We start from the raw sequence: 21,962 nt of genomic DNA, 5'->3' as shown, positions 1-21,962 counted from the left end.
TGGAGGTAGCGAGGGAGGTAGAATTAGAGCTACTGATTCCGACATCTCAATAAACAAACCACAGCAAGAGCTTTTCTGGAATGAAGAACCCAGAATATATTATACATCAATATACTGAACATTCATCGTGAATCTATAGCTCTTAAGAGTATTAATAAGACATTCTCAATCCAGCCAGAATCTTACTAGCTGCCACAGGTATCCCTAGCTGTGGCTACGCCCAATCATAAATCCCACTGTTCTAAAAATATCCACTGTCAATATACAATTTCTTTTCAGTAATATAAATTGCTTTTACAAGCTCTCTCTGCTGCAAAAGTCATTTCCACACTGCAGTGCTGCAGTGAAGGGAGCACCTGGTGAAGAAACCTGTCTAACATTTAATTACTAAACACCACTCTCCAGTAAAACAGTAGCTTGAGTGCACAAATATTCTGCACAAATCCTCACACCACACACTGACCCTCTCTGACTCTACTTCACACCTCAGGCAAAAAACAACAAGCGGAAACCACCAAAGGCCTTTCCACAATCTCAGACACCATGTATTTGCAAACTGTATTTGCGAAGTGCTTAACCACAACAGGATTTCACAAACTGTATGTCAGATCTGCCTTTCCCTAGCTACGAGTGTCATTTCTACCATATAATCAGCCATTCTAGACAGCCGCTTAATACTGACCCACCGCAAAAGTTCAATTGCTTGCTGGATCTCACTCTCTGGCTATTCTGTTTGCTAGCCAACAGCCTTTGGCTGAAATGGAAGAGGTATATAATCATTTTTGGTCCGCTCTCGATAATCCCTTTGGTTCACTGACATAGCTCCACGCTCTTCGAGAACAGGGGTCCCCCACCCCTGGCCGCAGTATGTCAGAAATCGGGCTGCAACACACAAGAGATGCCCCATCCACAGGCAGCAGGTGAAACCACGCCCCCTTTGGTCTGCAGAAAAAAACACTCTCCATGAAACCGGTCTTTGTTGCCCAAAAAGTTGGGCCCGTTGCTCTAGAAAACTGTATAGTGTAATATTGATGCAATATCAGGGGTTTTCAGTTCAATGTATAGAATGGAAAGGATGTGTTTTTGTGTTTATTTTCAGTCATAATATACTCTGAAGATGGCATTTAATTTCATTGTACGAGGTACAATTACAATAAACTAAACTAAACAACTAAACTAAAACACAAGAACCAGTCCCAGTCCTAAAAGGAAATGTGGTTATATTGCTAGAGATACTGGAACTAAATGGAACCTAACGAATGGCTTGGTAGTACATATCTGCATATCTGCTTGGTAATCTGCATATCTAAGGAAGTCTGACAAATAATACAAATTACAGCCGAAAAAAGACACAGAATATTATCAAACACGGAACTTATTTTACCAGTGGTTGGAAAAAAAGGGGTGGAGATTAAGAATGTAATCTGTATTGTTAAGCAAATTAAATATCCAGACAACACGATGTTCATTAAGCACTAATAAATGTAAACAATAGAAAATTTTAAAAAAATTTAAAAAAAAGTAATACAAATTACAGGTAGTCCTCGACTTACGACTACAATTGAGACCAAAATTTCTGTTGCCAAGCGAGTTGTTAAGTGACTTTTGCTTAGCTACAGAAAAAATGGTCTTAAGTCATTTTTTCATTGTAACTTCAAACAGTCACTAAACAAACTGTTGTAAGTCAAGGACTACCTGTAGTTATAAATGTTAAAAGGTCCCAAACACTTATGTCCTTGGTCCCATACATGCATAAAGTTTTCTGTATTTTTACTCAACCATATAATTGTGATGACCCAGGCTGGGCACGGAAGCGACATGACCGAAGCGAAGGCTGAATTCCCTTTTATTGCTCCAACCCCAAATCCTCACAGTTCACTGCAAATTCAAGAGCAGAGCTCTAAACATGCCTACAGGCTTCCAATAGTTCTTGGTTGCTATACATCCAGAAGAGCAGCACAGTCCCTGGGAGCAGAAGCGGTACGTAAAATCTGATCATGGGGCATCCTTGTCGCTCGGAAAATTCACTGGGGCTGCAGCAAAAACCCAGAGCAGAGCGGTGTTGCTGTGCGCTTGCACAAAGCCAGGCCAGGCTAGCTGAATTAAAGCAAAGCAAAGCAAAGCAAAGCAAGGCAAAGCAAAGCAAAGCAAAGCAAGGCAAAGCAAGGCAAGGCAAGGCAAGGCAAGGCAAGGCAAGGCAAGGCAAGGCAAGGCAAGGCAAGGCAAAGCAAAGCAAAGCAAGGCAAGGCAAGGCAAAGCAAAGCAAAGCAAAGCAAAGCAAGGCAAAGCAAAGCAAAGCAAGGCAGCAAGTTGTCGGTATTCACAAGCGTGCCTGGAAGAATGCAATGCTTGTTCCCAACGAACGCCACTCCCCAGTATCTCCTTAATTCCTATTCTCCAGGTAAGCCTGGGGATGAGGGGCGGGGCGCCCTCCTCCCGAGTTGCACTATACTGATCCTGCCTCCTCTCCATTCTCAGGGATCAGGCGGGAGAGACAGTTGCTCTTCTCTGGAGCTCCATCGCTCCTCTACTCTGCTGCCTGTCTTTTCCATCTCCTCCCCCCTTGCTCGGTTGTCCTGTGCCCTCTCTTCCTCTCTGGCGACCCTTCCCAGGCCCGAGGGACCCAGGGCTGCCTCATCCTGCTCCTCCAGTCACTCCTCCACGGCCAGAGAAGCTGTTCCATTTTCCACTGTCGGCCCCGGATCCATTTCCTCCTCTTTCTTGGACCCAGTCTCTGATGGAGCCATGACAATAACTTTATATACCAATGAGCAAAGGCGAGCAATTTAGTAGTAAAGCCAACTTGTGGAACTTGTTCTATATACGAAACCCTTCTAGAAACTGAAATCACTTCAAGGAAGTACAGGTAGAGCTCAACTTATAACCATATTTGGGACTGGGATTTCTGTTGCTAAGTAATGCTCTAAGGTCCCTTCCAACTCTGTTATTCTATGTCTATGTCTATGCAACCATAAATAGAATGCCAAGTGACCATATTGATTAGCAAGCAGGGCATAGATGTGAGGAGAAAATAAGATTGGTAGAGGAAGTTGAAGTGCTCCTGTGAGTTGTAAGTGCAGGTGGGCTGCCAAGTGCCTGAATTTTTATCATATGTGTCCACAGGGACACTGCAATGAGAGAAACTTCAGGCACTAGTCATAATTGCCTTTGTTCAGTGCAGCTATAACTTCGAACAGTTGCCGAAAAAATGGTTTAAGTCAAGGACTACCTGTAATTAAGTTAATGTCCAGCAGTATAAAATTTAGAAAAATAACTGGTGGGATTTCTCCCTTTATCAAATGAGGCTGAGGGTGTCAATTTCATTACTCCAGCACCTGTACTCTGACAGGCCCTTGGTCGGCTGTTTCCATAATTGTCAAAAATAATGTGATTAATAAACCCATTAGTAAAGGGTGAGTGGATATCCACAAAACAGTCCTTCTAATTCTGTAAGCTGATCTGGCTAACAGAGACATCCTTTTTGCTAATACGTGGGCTGGTTTCTCATTATTAGGAACATTATTTAAAATAAATGAATTCCCCAACCCCTTGGCCAATATCAAGTTGTTTGGGAATAACCCCCCCCCCCCCGCTTAATAGTCTCTTGGTATATAATTATACTTTTTTTAAAAAAAAGTATATTTCACCATCACATATCTCGGGGCTGTCAAATGTGGGCTGGATGCGTCATACGCTGACCACACCGTCCGGTTTAGCGAAGGGGAAAAAAGTCCCGATACATCGTGTGATGCTGTCATGATGACGTGAGTTTGACACTCCTGGCATATCTGAACTCATTTATAATTGAGAGCAAACACGGACAATATTGCTGCTTATATAAGAAATTGCCTTTTGATAGTATCAATACAGATTTGTTTGTTTTTTTCCAAGATCCAAAGCCCTTAGATTTATTTTGCTCATCTCACAAATATTTTATAAAAACAAAGATAATTATGTCAGTCCCTAATAAAGAATAAGATACAACCCCTCACACCCCTTTTGCCTCATGCTAGGAAAAAATGCTTCTTTTACTCACTACTTCAGTTTAAATCAGGATTAATTATTCTCTCTAGAAATCACCAGAAAAAAAAACTATAACCAAATACAATTGTCATTTGACAGAAAGATCTACTAAAACAGTCTGAGGCAGAGATATAGTACTAAAGAACTTGCCTGACCTAAGATTAAGCTAGATGCCAAAATTTACACAATCTAACACGCGATAAACTAACCAAACTTTATTAAATGTGTGTAACCTGATAATGCTTTTAAAAATAAGTTATCAAATTCTAAACGATCTGTTCTATGGAAAAGTCATAGAATTCTAGGAAATTAACTGTACTAAGCATTACTGCCATACTATTCCATTCACAGGTGCCACATTTGCTACACAAAAATCATGAGGCCAGCTTAGTTGTAACATACATTGACCCCAATAGCGGAAGCGGTGGACCAGTTCACAGCATTAATCTTTATGGTGTTTAGAAATTTTTGATAAAGCTACCTCAGAGACTTGCTATCTGGTTTTTATAGATGTTTTCACAGGCTAGTTCAGAAAATGTCAGAATTTATAAGGAAGAGAATATGTGTTGAGAGAAGGGATAGCAGGGCGCAGCTCTTTACTATGGCTAACATTTCAGGTTCCCATATGGCATTGCTTAAAAATGAATCAACGAATTTGTTTCCCAAACACCTCTTGCTGCTAATGTATGAATGGTGACAGCCAAGGATCAACAAACATTTTAGCCTCATTTCCACAACAACATAATCCTCAACTAGGGAAAGTCTGTAATGCTTCTGCTTCTTCATTTTAAAGCTGCAAAGTATTGATAATGGAGTATCCTAAGACCCTAAAGAAGAAACGCAGGGAAATCTAAATTGTTTACGTGCCAATTATAGGGATAAAAGCGTGAACGAGCTCTGCTCTCCTATGCCTATCAACATCCAATTTGCTTAGGTAGGAAGGGATTTTTTTCCCCTCTATAAGTGAAAAAAAACAAAACCTCTGAATTAGACTTTTTCCCCATGAAGAGAAGAAAACAGATTCTCCCTCTAGAACCCTAGGGCGGGAAGGGGGGGTGCTGAGAGCACCTCTTACCATTCGAGTCTTCCGCTTCTTCAGCAGTAGTGTGGTTCTTGGAGGCATGCGAGGTTACAAGGCCGATAATTCGTGGTCTTGGTAGTGTCAATGCCTTCCCATGCACTTTCAGGGAGTGCTCTTTTAGCTGGCTGATTGTCATGGTGGAAAATGAACAGGAGGAACATTTGTACGCATGTTCACCTGTTTGAGCAAAACAACAAGCAAGTCATCAGCTCACAGGATAACAGGAGGGGGTGGGAAGTAGAGGGGTGAGAAAGGAAGCTTGGGAGGGGGGTATTTTGCTTCAAATGGAATCAGCAATGGGTCCTAACGAAATTCCATGGGATCCTCCTTTGGGTAATCCTACAGAATAAAAACGTTGGAACTGTCCTATTTCCTTTAGTCTCAGGACCAATGCTGAAATTTGGTTGACATACTAGAAGCTGTTCTTTCCTTCAAACCAAAAGTTTTGGAAAGTAGCTTGTCATTGCATTTTCCTAGTGCTGAGAGACAATGAGCCCCAAGTCTTAGTCACACTGCCTAGGGCAGGATTAGAACACAGTTTGTAGCCTGGTGCCTTAAGCGCTGTACCAAAGAGTCTCTAATATGAGAAATTGTACATTCAGATAAATGAACTGCTGATTGTTAACCATGGTGAAAATTCCCTATATGCATGGCATATCAATGGGACAGCAAAGCCTAACAAAAATTGCTTAAAGGGGCAGAAAATGGGGGTGGAGCAGCTTCGCTTGAGGAAGCAAGTCAATCTCCAAGAGATAAGAAGGGAAATACCAGGGGCTAAAGTACATAGCGAAAACGTAATATTCATGCCAAACAGTACTTAAATGATAATAACCCTCATTAGCATGATTAATGATGTGTTACTTGTACCGTGTTGATTGAGGTCATGAGTCCAGGGGTGAAACTGTAAACTCTCCTAGTGTGTCTACTGGTAACTATTAATTAATCCTTTTACTTGAATTGAACTTGACATTTGGGCATCATACATACAGACTTACATGCCCATCACATTATTTCTTTCCCGGGGAAGCAAGGTAAGTGCAGAACAGGAACAGGAAAATATAACCCAGAGGAATTAAAAGCATAGATATCAAAAGGAGAAGGAAATTTAATTCTTAGACCAGTAGTTCCCGCTTGTTCATTGGTAGGTGTTAAGTACCATTAATAAGCGATAGCACTTTTACATGATTCTTACAACTGGTCCTTGTAGTTGCAGCCATTACAGCGCAACCCCAGTCATGTGATTGCGATTAGGGCATGTAGTAACCGCCCTGCATTTCCAATCATCATAGCGTTCTATGGTCATGTGGTCACAATTTGTAACCATCCCTGCCGGCTTCTTACAAAGTCAATGGGAAAGCCGACCAGAAGTTGCAAATCACAAGTCATGTGATGTCTCTGCTTTACAACTGTGTGGCTGTCACTTAATGATGGCAACTGGGGCAGCCAGAATTGTTGTCACGAACCACCACAGTTGTATGACATCGTGCTTAACAAATGGACAGCTTAGTGATGGAATATCTAGTCCCAATTTCCATTGTTAAATAAAGATTTACCTGTAACACCGTAATTTTCCTTATCTTTCTATACTTGGGATTCATCCCTGCATCCACCACATCTATCCACTGTATTTTCTTTAAATTTCTCTTTTTTGAAGATCTTTTCAACGTTATCAAACATTACCTTTTCAGTGTTTTGTTTTCTCTTGACCCACTTTTTTTTGTTCCTAACTTCATTCATTCTTTCGGACCAAATCACTTCTATGTACTTTCAGTTTCCCATCTTTGATAAATATTTTACCAAGGCCCACAAATTCATCTAAAAAATCCTTGTTCTTGTTTTTCATGATTTTTGCACAGCTTGCAGTGCTTAACTTTATTCTTCTTCTCAAAGATAACTACTTTGATCTTTAATACATTAAAGTTTAGAATTCACAATATTAAGTGCAAATCATCTGGGTCCTCAGCCAACAGCTCAGCATTATTTCTACAGAAATGTACAGACATTCACATTCCCAATAAACGTATCTCTAATGTCAACAAATGTATTTCATATATATACTTTATATGCAGAAATATACACTGCTCAAAAAAATAAAGGGTACACAAAAATAAGACATCCTAGATCTGAATGAATGAAATATTCTTATTAAATACTTTGTTCATTACATAGTTGAATGTGCTGACAACAAAATCACACAAAAATTATCAATGGAAATCAAATTTAGCAACCCATGGAGGTCTGGATTTGGAGTTACACTCAAAATTAAAGTGAAAAAAAAAACACTACAGGCTGATCCAACTTTGATGTAATGTCCTTAAAACAAGTCAAAATGAGGCTCAGTGGTGTGTGTGGCCTCCATGTGCCTGTATGACCTCCCTACAATGCCTGGGCATGCTCCTGATGAGGTGGCGGATGATCTCCTGAGGGATCTCTTCTCACACCTAGACTAAAGCATCCCCCAACTCCTGGACAGTCTGTGGTGCAACATGGCGTTGGTGGATGGAGCGAGACATGATGTCCCAGATGTGCTCAATTGGATTCAGATCTGGGGAACGGGCGGGCCAGTCCATAGCATCAATGCCTTCGTCTTGCAGGAACTGCTGACACACTCCAGCCACATGAGGTCTAGCATTGTCTTGCATTAGGAGGAACCCAGGGCCAACCACACCAGCATATGGTCTCACAAGGGGTCTGAGGATCTCATCTCGGTACCTAATGGCAGTCAGGCGAGCACATGGAGGGCTGTGCGGCCCCCTAAAGAAATGCCACCTCACACCATTACTGATCCACTGCCAAACCGGTCATGCTGGAGGATGTTGCAGGCAGCAGAACGTTCTCCACGGCGTCTCCAGACCCTGTCACGTCTGTCACATGTGCTCTGTGTGAACCTGCTTTCATCTGTGAAGAGCACAGGGTACCAGTGGCGAATTTGCCAATCTTGGTATTCTCTGGCAAATGCCAAACGTCCTGCATGGTGTTGGGCTGTAAGCACAACCCCCACCTGTGGACGTCGGGCCCTCATACTACCCTCATGGAGTCTGTTTCTGACCGTTTGAGCAGCCACATGCACAATTGTGGCCCGCTGGAGGTCATTTTGCAGGGCTCTGGCAATGCCCCTCCTGTCCCTCCTTGCACAACGGCGGAGGTAGCAGTCCTGATACTGGGTTGTTGCCCTCCTATGGCCTCCTCCATGTCTCCTGATGTACTGGCCTGTCTCCTGGTAGCGCCTCCATGCTCTAGACACTATGCTGACATACACAGCAAACCTTCTTGCCACAACTCGCATTGATGTGCCATCCTGGATGAGCTGCACTACCTGAGCCACTTGTGTGGGTTGTAGACTCCATCTCATGCTACCACTAGAGTGAAAGCACCGCCAGCATTCAAAAGTGACCAAACCATCAGCCAGAAAGCATAGGAACTGAGAAGTGGTCTGTGGTCACCACCTGCAGAACCACTCCTTTATTGGGGATGTCTTGCTAACTGCCTATGCTTGCTATGTCTTGCTAACTGCCTGTTGTCTATTCCATTTGCACAACAGCATGTGAAATTGATTGTCAATCAGTGTTGCTACCTAAATGGACAGTTTGATTTCACAGAAGTGTGATTGACTTGGAGTTACATTGTGTTGTTTAAGTGTTCCCTTTATTTTTTTGAGCAGTGTATTAAATAACCAAAGGAATATCACAACCTTTTAAAATCTTTTAAGCATTTATTTATTCTTCTATTATTCATTATTCTTATTATTCTTGAACATACTTTACATGCAACAGACTGTTTTCAGCAGCCTTCAACTCTATATTCTTATAAAATATCCCTTAATTAATTCAATATTTTAGCATTGTTCTATACATCAATCAGTATTATAATCTTTCTTTCTCAAGTTCATAGATTTTTCACTAACCCGCTCAAAAACAAAACTTCTGCTTTCTAAGCCTCTGGCTGGCATAGCACCATATGCATTTATCAAATTCTGCTCAGTGCCACATTCTGAGATCAGAATTCTGTCCAAACTTTCCCAGGCATATGAGACAACCTAATTGCTGTGTAATTCTTGCATTCTTTCTTGTTATATTTCCCTTTGTACAAAGGAACATAATGGCAGTCTTCCAATCATCAGACACAGATGAAATCTTCACACACATTATATAAATGCACAGCCACTCCAAACCACATCCCTCTTTTGACATTTCTCCAGTTCCACCATCTATACTTGCAGCTTTACTGTTTTCCAACATTCTCATAGCATGTATTAAATGCTTTTCATCATTTTTTTTCTTCCTTAAGCACTAACAATGATAACATTCTTTTCAATTTCACTGTCTGGCATATCAATACTCTTCTCATGTAATTCTCTAAAAAAAATTCTCAGTATTCTTTTACTTCAATTACACACACACACACACACACACACACACACACACACCACCACCACCATTACCACCACCTGACATTTATAATTCTTCGAAGTCATAAGAGCAGCATATATAAATAAAATAGAAAAATAGAACAATGAAGTATATGTCATTGAGGAATGAGCCTCATGTAGATGGCCTACTGGAAATAATTTCTACTTTCTAGTTGTCTTCAATCTGATTCCCAAAGAGCCAATTCAGCACCTGATGGCAAGGAAGAAGCAATTTATGGAAGCTCATCAGAGGAAAATCCAACTTAGAATTAAGCAGAAATTTCCTGAGAATTAATCAATGGAACAGCTTGCCTTCTGAAGTTGTGGGTATTCCATAGCTGAAGTTTAAAGAAAAGACTGGACAAACATTTGTCCGGGATGGAATAAAGACATCTGCCCTGGGCAGGGGGTTGCACTAGAGGACCTCCAAGGTCCCTTCCAGCCCTATGATTCTATGACTTCTAACCCATCTTACATTCTGATAATCTTTCATTATACAGATCTAATGCAACATAATAGAATTATGGGGCAACTAGTTTTGGTGCCTGAGCAACTGAGACCATTTGAAGATGCACGAATAAGTGAATGTAATGATGTTAGATGGAAAAATGTGCAAAAGGATCAAAGGACGAAAAGGAGTGCAATTAGGAATTAAGTGATAAAGGGGTTTCAAATTTTACAAGGACGCTGTCTTTGACATGAAAGCAAGACTGCTCCAAGATCTGGTGGATGTTATATAATAATGCTTATTTAGGGTAATTGTTTATGATGAACAAAATTTCAGTTTAAAAAGCAAAATGACATTTAGGTGGAGGAAAAAATGGCTGTTTCAAGACATTACAAAGTATGAATGATGTTTTCAAGAACTACTATATGAACACAAATCATTTTTTTTTCTACTGAGACAGACTAGCATTTATGGATCAGGTCTGCCCATTCAACCTTCCTGCCATTCGCCAGGGGAAAGATGAGCTGGAAGGAACTCACAAACAATACGATTGAAAGGATATTTATTGCATGGAATATTTGTTGTTGTGCTGTCAGTCAGTTTTGACTGATGGTGATTGCCTAGACAAGTACTGCATTTTTTGGCAAAAGATTTGGAAACTGGTTTGTCATTGCTTTTTCTTAGTGCTGAGAGAGAATGACTGGTGCAAAATTCAAGTCACGCTGCCTAGGGCACAGCTAGAACTCACAGTCTCCCAGTTTCTAGCCTGGTGCCTTAACCTCTATACCAGGGATGTCAAACTCGATTTCATTGAGGGACGCACCAGGGTTGTATTTGACCCCAGGGGCCAGGGGGCGTGGCAAAGGTGGCATGGCCAGCTCGATGCCACTCATCGAGGCTCTGTTTTTGTCTATGACGGCCCTCCCAGACTTCGTTTTTGCTGGCAGAAGGTTGCAGGAGGCCACCACGGCCCAAAATGGAGCTCAGGAGGGCCGTGTATAACCCTCCCAAGCTCCCTTTTCGCTGGCAGAGGCACCATGAGCCAGTTCTTTGCTGTTTCCAGGGCAGGCCCACGGGTCAGATCTAAGCACCTCATGGGCTGAATCTGGCCCCTGGGCCTTGAGTTTGACACCCCTGCTCTATACAGAACTGTCTCTAATGTGAAAGATTGTATATTTTACATTATCATGTCCTAGGATAATGTCCCGGATCCAACCGGGACCAGAAGTGGTCTTTCAAGCTTCTAAACTTGTGCTGGAGTCCATCTTCACGGTTCTCTCTCACCAGAAATTCCCTGAGGTTGGGCCCCAGCACATTTCTCAAAGCTCTGAAGATTAAACCTCTGGTCTCGGTGACCGACCCAGATTGGATCCTGCATTGTACATTCAGATAAATGAGCTGCTGACTTTTTCTGCACCAGGAAACATGAGATACTCATGTGAATAAGAATACCCACCATGAACTGATTCTAGTGTTTCTTCTAAGTACAATCCCAGCAGACCAAAACGCACACTTCAGCCAGAAGTTACAACATGAGACTATGAGAATAAGAATTGACAAGAGGAAAACAAATGACAGTTCCTTAAAATGCTTTGCTAAATATATTTATAAACAAGAACATCAGCCAACTGATGATAGAAAAATGATTGTTTCCAAATGCTTAAATACTAAAGGCAAAAATGCCAAAGTCTACAGCAGGATGAGCATGGGTTTACATATAACATTCATATTCTAAGTTCGTTCACTAAACAGAAGTTCCATAGATGTGAATGTTTAGGGTAAATGTTAAAATAACAAAACAGTTCTGCATCCCTCAAAGTGAGCTATCTAGAATAAAAATAGAAAATAGAATATGGGGGTCATCAGAGAATATTATGAGAGGCTCGGGTTTTTTTTTAGTACAGAAAGGTATTATTTGATTCCTCCTTTAAGACAGCAGCATATAACCCCAAAATATACTTCAGCAAGAGTCACTAAATGCTTCCAGCCCTCCTGCTCTACTTCTGGATATGCAGCTAATAATTCAATAATCCAAACAAACCCTTTGACATTAAACACCAAACAAAAGATATTCTACAAAGAGACAATTAACTGGCCTAAACTGCTTTCAGAAGGATTAGTTGCTTTATATACATTAGGTCAAGAATCTCAGAAAATCTACAGAAAATATCAGTAGCAAATCAAATGAAGAAACCTAAGTAGGATCCGTGGCTACAAAGAAATATAATAGCATTTCAAAAAAACTTCATTTGTTTTTTTTTAAAGTTTCAAAAGAAATCCCCAAATCATTTTCCATTTAAGAGTCAGCTGAAATGAACACCTAGTAATATTAAAAAAATATACAGTGCAGTATACCTGGGCTCTCAAGTACAACTTTATTACGTTAGAATAAAGGGCTAATCTAGTTTATTCCAAAACTATTCCTTTCAACTATAAGATTCTAGTGTACAAGTCCATTTATAATGCTGAATAAATGTCTTCAGGATATGTATAAACAAGTGTACAAGCAGCCACCATTCCTCTACTGACTAGATAAAAGAGCTGGCATTCAGAGACACTGCACAGAAATTACCTTAATTATCAAGATTATTAGCCATGTATATGAATGTGCTCAACCCATGTTTAAAACCATCTAGGCTAGTGGCCAATACTGTATCTAGTGCTAGAAAATTCCACAAGTTAATTCTGTACTCAATCAAAATAGAACTGAATAAAAATAGTACCTCTGTCATGTCTAGCTTTGAAATAAAATACCAGTTTTGTATAGAAATGTAATCACAGAGGAAAAAAATGTCAAGGTAGAAATAAGTCATATGATCCTGATGTGTAAACTTTGGTAAAACTGTAGCAGCACAGAACACAATGAAGATCACATAACCACATCTTGATACTTATGGCTATGTTAAAAGAAGAACACAAACATTGAAAATCTCATGCAAGTATTTTCAGGTTATAATATTGGCTAAACATTCCTGAAAGAACATAAACTGGAATTATTGACTTCAGGGCACACCTTCAGCAATATAATTTCCTAAAGATCTGATCTCAAAATTGTAGAGAGTTATCACTCAATTATCACCTGGAAGGAGCTTGGAAATCTGAATGATGGGGGCAATCTACCCTCTTCCCCACCCAATTTATTTTGGACTAATTGACACATGAAACCAAAGCTACCCTCTTCCCCACCCAAATTTTTTGGGACTAATTGATAAATAAAACCAAAGCTTATCAGAGACGAACCTGTAATAGGACAGAACAAAACAGCCAATCAATGACAATGACTATGCTATACTTATCAAAGAACTAAGACTTACAAAAATGATCATTGGTACAACTATAAAAAATAAAATTTGCAACTACCATATCCAGTATTTGGTAATATTATTTTAAGTAAGAAGTTTCTAACTATGTTTGCTTTAACAAACTTGTATCTTTCTCAACAACATTAACTTTGAAGAGAAATCTCTAAAGCCTACAGCTATTATTGAAATTCTTGGTTTTGAAATGTATGTCCATAAACTAATGAGTTGGCAGGCGGTACTTAATTATTTTCAAGCTATTGTTAGTTATGTTGCTGATGAAGAACACAGTCAAAATTATAACTGTCAGATTAAATTCTCATTTAATAAACTCACCTAACTTCTCTGTGCTTTACTGAACAGACTACACATTGTAATACTTACTAGAATTTAGGTTTCTAAATATTACTTATTAAAATATTCATGGTTTCCCACAATTTTAAAGGAGACCATAAATTCAAAGTTTATAAAGTCTTCCCTGGAGATCTCCAAGGCTCCTTGGGTTAATACATAACTCCTATCAGAATCCTATCTGATCCTATCTGGGATTCCTATCTGAATGTGATTTCTTAGAATACACATGCTTCAAAATGTACATTTAAGCATGACGAACGGTCCATGAATGTCTATTAAAGCGTGCACTCCATTCTTGTTGCTTATTCTCACTGAACCATACAGCGACATCATATATGTCCATATCCTCATAAAAGTGTCCAATATGGGATCTTTGCAGTTACCAAAAAAGCAGACTGTAAACATACAATTATGACAAAGTACGCAAGGAATAATGGCTATGACTAGGCTCAAAACAAAGTGTAAAATTACACCACATAATCTGAATATGAACATTTGGCACAGCCCTTTTATTTCAACCTGATTAACATTTGCTATCCAAAGGGGCTGGCTGTTTTGCTGCAGCCTAAGTTCTTAATTCAACCTCTTGCCCTGGTTTCCACCCTAGTAGAAGTTTAATTATGGCTCTGGAATTAAGTTCCAGCCTGTGTCTAATTTAGGATCACCTAACTCAGTTGGTTCAATTCCAGCTTAAGATTTGCTGAATGGAGAATTAGCTTAACTTAAGCACTTTCCCCCTAATTGGCCCCAAGGCTCACTTTAAGGCTGCAAGCTACTGTTAATTGATGAGGCTACAGCAGCAGAAAACAGTGAGGGAGGGTTAAAAAAAAAAAAAAGGAAGGGGACCTTCTTTTTATGAATCTCGGGAAGAGACTTACCAGCATGGACTTTGAGGAGGTGAGTTTTCAGCCGGCTATTATACGAGGACTTGAAAGGGCAGAGTTTGCAGCGGAATGGTTTGTGATGTCCATGGTGTGCTTGCATATGGCGATCCAAACTTGGCAGGAGAAAAGCAGCAATGGGAAGCAAAAAAAGAAAGAAGCAAAAATATCAATCATTTCAACCAGTATGGGATGACTGAAAGACATCTACTGCATACCGCCTGCACCGACACAGATTCATTTTCTTTTCACAGATAAGGTGCTCTGCAGAAGAGGTGGAGGAGCATGAATATTATATTATTTATTGGATTTATACCCTGCCTTTTGTTCAGGAGCTGAAAGCAGCATACTTAAGAGCTCCTTCCTCCAATTTCCCCTTCAATAGCATCACCATGTGCTGGGTAGGACAGAGAATGAATGATGGGCCCAAAGTCACCAGGGAGTTTACGCAACTGAGAGTGGGCAAGAAACTGGTCTCTCCTCTCCTAATTTAATACCTTTACCACCACTAGCCCCCTGAGCTGCAAGCCAGATCTCTCCAGTGGCCCCGTTGATGGGTTAGAAAGCTCAAGCAGTAGCAATTCAGGGCAGAAAGAAAGAAGAAAAGGAGAAGCATCACACAACTGTACCTCTGCCAGAAGAGTAGATTTGAGTCTCCTGAAGGGCTGAGGAGGAAAGGAAGAAAGTGGTCACCTATATCCGATATGCTCTCTGGTCAAATTAGCTTCTCCTCATTGGACCATGTACATTGGTCCTATACCTGCCTGTGGCCAGGTCCATCTTTTTTTATTTTTTTTATTTTTTATAATTTTATTTTTTTATTTTTTATAATTTTATTTTTTTATTTTATTTTATTTTTATTTTAAGACCGAAATCTCAGCCCACAAGAACCAAGGTAACCACTTCTTCTAGTACTTATATACTGCTTCATAATGTTTTACAGCACTCTCTTAAGCCATTTACAGAGTCAGTATTTTCTCCTCCCCCAACAACCTGGGGTCCTCATTTTAACCATCTTGGAAGGATGGAAGGCTGAGTCAACCTTGAGCCAGTCAGGATCGAACTACAGCAAAATTAGCCTGTAATACTGCATTCTAACCACTTGCACCACCACTATAGTTACACCATTGATAATATGAAAATAATTAAACTGAGACGTTGTGTATTATTCATTTATTAGATTTGTTAAGGCCACCTAACTCTATGAAGATTCTTGGCAACATACTGTAAGTCCAATGCATATATTAAAAACATAACTAAAAATCACATGACTGTCTGGACCAAAACAAGATTCTCAACATGGAAAATAAAAAAATAAAAAACTTAACAGGAGCTCTACAAACATTTTAATTTCAAGCCAGGAACACAGGAGATTTCCAGGAGACTTCTGGAAATCAAGGAGAGATGCAACTGTGTGCTGCAGAAATGTTGCTGCAGAAACCAGGGGGTGTTTCTTACACACACACACTAAGTACCAAGACTAAAGAAGCCATGAACTTTATCTAATGCTTGCTCTTTTTACACACACAAAATTTTAGAGGTTGAAATCAAAGTTTATAATTCTATTTGTAGCCTGCATACGTGAATATGACTGTAGCATGTGAGAAGAGGTAGGTGACTTTCAATAGCTAAGCCTCTTTGTAAATATGCAGTAGCATTAAGTACTTCTCTTTTCATCTAACCATTGTTCATTTATTTCAAACTTTTTAGCTGAAATAAAAATAGTCAGCAGACAGTTGAAGTCCCTCCTTCCTACCAGGAGAAACAAATGCTGTGAATTTTTGCACAAAAGAAGACATTTTCCTAGGGGTGCTAGATCCACAACTTGTATTTAATTGAAAAAAACAAACTGAACAACTAAAATGAAACTAGGATTGTCATAGCCACCTGCAGAATATGAATAAAACAAATCCATTCAAAATACTGATTCCAACAAAAGTAAGCCGTATCTCCCAAAAATCGTGCAAATACGTGAGAGAAGTTGGTTTCCTTGTTGGGCTATGTATCTGAACAGTAAGAAATGCCCTTACTATAAATTTTCATCCCCAGGGGAAAAGTATCTCCAGTGTTTTTAATTATTCTCTGCTGGGCAGAATGATCACCACAGAAGTAAAATATGTAATTAAAATTATTTTATAAAAACTGTCAGCAACCAGAATGGCTGGTAATGTCAATCTAAATGAAGAGCAGGATTTTTTTCAAAACCTTTCAAATGAGTGTTTTAGAGAAGGGGTGTCAAACTTGGCAGCCCGGATACATCATTCACAGGACACACCCACTCCAGCTCTGCGAATGGGAAAAACGTCACGAGACGGCAACGTGACGCAGTGAATTTGACACTGGTATTTTAGACTATCCCAAAACCTCTTTGAAGCTCATATTTTCAAAGCAGCCACATCGAGTTGCTTCTGGCTGACTTTATGCATTCAGATATAACCTCTTACTGAGAAAATCGCAAATCGCACACCTGAACAAAGTGTGTTCTATACATTCTGAAGTCATCTTTCAAACAATTTAACAACTATTGTGTAAAACACTAACTTGGAGAAAACAGCCAGAGGTAGGTGTAAACCTAACAATTTTCTAGGGTCCTTCAGATGATAATAGCCAGGGAAAAGAAATAGGAAATATTAGAATAGAATAGAATAGAATAGAATAGAATAGAATAGAATAGAATAGAATAGAATAGAATAGAATAGAATAGAATAGAATTCTTTATTGGCCAAGTGTGATTGGACACACAAGAAATTTGTCTTGATGTAAATATTCTCAGTATACATAAAGAAAAGGTACATTCATTAAGAATCAAGAATCATAACGTACAACACTTAATGATAGTCATAGGGTACAATAAGCAATCAAATCATACTAAGAAACAGTCAATATAAATTGTAAGGATACAAGCGACAAAGTTACAGTCCTACAATTACAAGTGGGAGGGGATGGGTGATAAGGAATGATGAGAAGATTAACAGTAATAGTAGTGCAGATTTTGTAATAGTTGAACAGTGTTGAGGGAATTATTTGTTTAGCAGAGTGATGGCGTTCGGGAAAAAAAACTGTTCTTGTGTCTAGATGTTCTAGTGTGCAGTGCTCTATAGCATCGTTTTGAGGGGAGTTGAAACAGTTTATGTCCAAGATGTGAGGGGTCTGTAAATATTTTCACAGCCCTCTTTTTGACTCATGCAGTATACAGGTCCTCGATTGAAGGCAGGTGGGTTATAATTGTTTTTTCTGCAGTCCTAATTATCCCCTGAAGTCTGTGTCTGTCCTGTTGGGTTGCAGAGCCAAACCAGACAGTTATAGAGGTGCAGATGATAGACTCAATAATTCCTCTGTAGAACTGTATCAGCAGCTCCTTGGGCAGTTTGAGTTTTCTGAGTTGGCGCAGAAAGAACATTCTTTGTTGTGCTTTTTTGATGACATTTTTGATGTTAGGTGTCCATTTTAGGTCATGTGATATAGTAGAACCTATAAATTTGAAGGTCTCTACTGTTGATATTGTGTTGTCTGGTATTGTAAGAGGTGGTAGTATGAGAGAGTTTCTTCTAAAGTCTACTACCATTTCTACGGTTTTGAGTGTGTTCAGTTCCAGATTGTTCTGGTTACACCACGAGGCAAGTTGTATAACCTCCTGTCTGTATGCAGATTCATCGTTGTATCGAATGAGACCAATCACTGTTGTGTCATCAGCAAACTTCAGTATTTTAACAGATGAATCGTTTGAAATACAGTCATTGGTATATAGGGAGAAGTGGAGATAGCACACAGCCTTGGGGGGCCCCTGTGCTGATTGTACAGGTATCGGACGTGATTCTGCCTAGCTTCACATGCTGCTTCCTGTCTGTTAGGAAGCTTATGATCCACTTACAAGTGTGTTCAGGTACCGCTAGTTGGTTTAATTGATTTAGAAGAGTGTCTGGAATGATGGTATTGAATGCTGAACTGAAGTCTACAAAGAGGACCCTTGCATAGGTATTTGGAGGTTCAAGGTGTTGTAGGATGTAATGCAGAGCCATGTTAACAGCATCATCTGTTGATCTATTTGCTCGGTATGCAAACCGCATGGGATCTAACAGCGGATCTGTGGTGGTTTTCAGGTGGGACAGCACAAGCCTTTCAAAGATTTTCATAACTACAGATGTTAGAGCAACTGGTCTGTAGTCATTCAGTTCCCTGATGGAGGGCTTCTTTGGCACTGGGATGATGGTAGAACATTTGAAGCAGGAAGGAACATAGCACATCTCTAGTGATCTATTGTAGATTCGGGTGAAGATGGGGGCCAATTGGTCAGCATAGACTTTTAAGCAAGAAGGAGTTATCTTGTCTGGCCCTGATGCTTTTCTTGGCTTCTGTCTGTGTAATAGATCTTGTACTTCTTTTTCTGTGATCACCAGAGATTGTGAGCCCAATGGATTGGGGCCAGTTGTAGGAGGCTTGGCTGTTGTTGGTGTGTTTGAGATGTGGGTTGTGGAGATAGGTGGCTGTAGTTTCTTTTCAAATCTGCAGTAAAACACATTCAGGACATCTGCTAGTTGTTGATTTCCTTCTGCCTGGGAAGGAGGTTTGCTGAAGCCAGTGATGTTTTTAAGAGTTTTCTACATGTTTGCTGGTTCATTTGTTGATAATTGATTCTTTAACTTTTCAGTTAAAGTCTAGTTTGTATTTTTACTTAACAATAGTTTATCGTTAGTGCAAACGAAGAATTGTGATTAGTCTTATTTATGTCTGGTATTATTACTTTAACTTTCACTAAGCAAATTTAACTGCAATTCTGAACTACAATTTAAAGTTAGATGATGTAATAAACTATGGCTGAACAAATATTAAACATTCTGAATTTTTAGTTATTCCACCAAATGACCAGAGAAAGTGCTAAGAAAGAATTCATTAATAGATCACTAAAATTGACTTAAGTATTATGTTGCTGTGCACAGCTTTCTCTGTTCAGCTATCGCTTTTAACACCGGTTCCCAACAAAATAAATGAAATACAAAATTACACAACTTTGTTTCTGTTTCATTTTAGCTCAGAATCAAAGTCATTACTTTATAACACCATTTACATTTCTGTTTTCTAATGTGGATATTTGTACTTTTAAAAGTATGGCTAATCTCCTCAAACTTTTTATCTGACCATGTGGACTGAAAATGACTTTTAATCCTTTTATTCACTAATAAGATTAGGGTTTTTGTTCCTGTATTATCACTTCAGGTGTGTGTGTTTGTGTGTGTTGTGTATTCATTCATTCTTTGGTAGGATAAATTGGAAGTAATATAACTTTTATCAATACTGAGGTGAGACTATAAGTATAAAATTAAAAACCTGACTATTTCATTATTACTTTTCATTGAATTCACAGAATACAAAATATAATTTTGATTAATGCTTGGCTTGGATAAGTATATTAACAAAGAAGAAGAAAAAAGATACTGAAGAACGGACAAATCAATTATCTCAGGTGCTTTACTAAAATACTGAGAGTAGTATTTCCACAATTTGCTTTAAGTTATTAATAGGAGATTTATCCTAAAGGAAATCCTGTAACCGAAAAAAGTACAAGTTTAAAATAATAAAATGGAGCCGAAAGGAATTTATTTTAAATTTTATTTGAAATATTTTTAAAGAATCGTTTCGAAAAGGACATCCCTGTATTCCCATAAAATTAGCCCCCTAGTGGCCTCATTTTTCTTTTCAAAAGGAATTTTTTTTTTAAAATCTCTTGTCCTAGGAGACTCACCCAGGAGGACTAAAATACAAAAAGCTGGTGCTATCAAAAACAAAGAAACTGAGGGAAATCTAGTAATAGCTAAACAATACAAATTGGGAGCCTGCATGGCAGTCATGAATTAACATTGATGTTATTAATATAATACTATTTAATATTACTATTATATTTTTATTCCACCTTTTAGACACACACACACACACACACTGATTTTGCCAGATTTTCTCCAGAACGATAACCCTGTGAGGTGGCTTAGGTTGAGAGGGAATGACTTGTCTGAAGTCACTCAGCCAGCTTTTATGCCTAAGAGTATTATCCAGATTGTAGGCCTGTGGAGATGACCTAGAGGTGCATTACAGACACAATGTCCTCTTTGTTTGAGCAAGGAGGCAACATGACTTGCCTTAGGGAAGCTTTTGGCATCCATTTGAAGGCTTCCTGTTGTATCTTGCTTTTCTCAGCAGGAAACTCAAGAAAATGACATCAGCAGGGTTGGAGAAGGCTAAGGGGACTACTTTCTCTTGCAGTTTCCTTCTAGTCTTCTCCAATATTCCGCAAAAGCCAAAATAGGCTTCTGGGCAGCTACATGCACCCCAAGTGGTGAAGGATGCTGAGGAAGGGAAGGGCTGCAGAGCGGAACAGTCTGGAACAACGAGGTCACTTCTTTTTACAAGAAATGGCTTGTTGCTTCACAAATAGCTTCAAGGCAATGCTTCTCTCAGATCTTTGAAGCATCCTTTTCTAGAAATGCATGGTCTCATTGTGCAGTGCACCTGAAGCAAAATGTATCAATTTATATGGTTGGTAGAAAGGCTGAACCCAGAAGAATTCTAGCTAGTACACACTAACAATGCATCCCTCACATCTCCTCAGAAACTTAGGAGCAGAGCAGTTTAAGGATGGGTACCTTAACATGGGTTCCCTGCTAAGGATCTCCACAGACAGTACTAACAAGATACCAAACTGCAGGATAATTATTTGCACCTATCCTGATACCTGCAAGATCTCGTGTTTTCTATAAACTGAAGACTTTGGGAAGATCTTGCAAGGAACAACATTTCCACCACTGACAGTGGAACCTCAGCATGTTCCTAACAGCATTAGACTCTTCACTGGATGGATCTCAGATTTTTATCTATACCAGGGGAAAAAAGCATATAATGGAAAGCTTTTGCTGCGGTAGTTAAGACTGCCTTGTTTTGGTTTCAGATGATAATGACAAAGCTGACAATGAAATTCTGCCTCAAAATTCTAGCCTGACTATAATAGTTTAAGGTGATCTTAAATTTAGTGCCTAATGTTTACAAAAGTACAAACCTGATGGTATTATAAACACTGTGTCCTTAAAAGGTTTTTATGTAAGCAAATTATTCAGTAAATACTATCATGAGATTCCAATGGGCCAGACCTACAGATTTACCTCCATCAAATATTTCATTTCCTGTTAGATAAATAACAATGCATCATTTATTTCTGTGGGCTTATAGAAGAACCTAAACAAGGAAGGAACTTTCTAGACTGACAGGTGGACAAGATGAACTTGAAAGACTTGTATTAATTAGCTTCCACTTCCAATTGGGACATTTTTACCATCTATGTTTGTCGATGACTTAATTCGTTTCCTTAAACTTCATACCTCAACCCGAATCTCCTGACCTCCCTTGCATCCATTCCATCTCATCTAAGACCTTACTGCCTACAGCTAAATTTGAAGCAGTAAAGCTATGGTCCTTTGATCCA

At 39.3% G+C, this 21,962-nt stretch overlaps 1 protein-coding gene across 26 annotated transcripts in view; it reads right to left on the bottom strand.

The window, feature by feature from the left end:
• The window catches only part of ZNF462 (zinc finger protein 462), a 166,080-nt gene that overhangs the window by 55,153 nt on the left and 88,965 nt on the right, over positions 1–21,962 (bottom strand). For 12 of the 26 annotated variants that reach the window (XM_087957544.1, XM_087957536.1, XM_087957528.1 and 9 more), the window contains exons 6-8: positions 15,124–15,159; positions 14,492–14,610; positions 5,099–5,281 (exon numbers count right to left, since the gene is read on the bottom strand). In XM_087957544.1, the coding sequence (XP_087813670.1) occupies positions 5,099–5,281; positions 14,492–14,610; positions 15,124–15,159 (338 nt within the window). The remainder of the gene's footprint in view (positions 1–5,098; positions 5,282–14,491; positions 14,611–15,123; positions 15,160–21,962) is intronic. The other 14 variants (XM_087957529.1, XM_087957525.1, XM_087957531.1 and 11 more) reach the window with 3 other exon arrangements.

The sequence above is a fragment of the Notechis scutatus genome, chromosome 2 (genome assembly GCF_049901735.1).
Source record: "Notechis scutatus isolate UNSWTSFEM ecotype Mainland chromosome 2, rNotScu1.2, whole genome shotgun sequence".
NCBI lineage: Eukaryota > Metazoa > Chordata > Lepidosauria > Squamata > Elapidae > Notechis > Notechis scutatus.
Note: the sequence above shows the minus strand (reverse complement) of the source record. Positions and strands in the feature narration are given on the sequence as shown.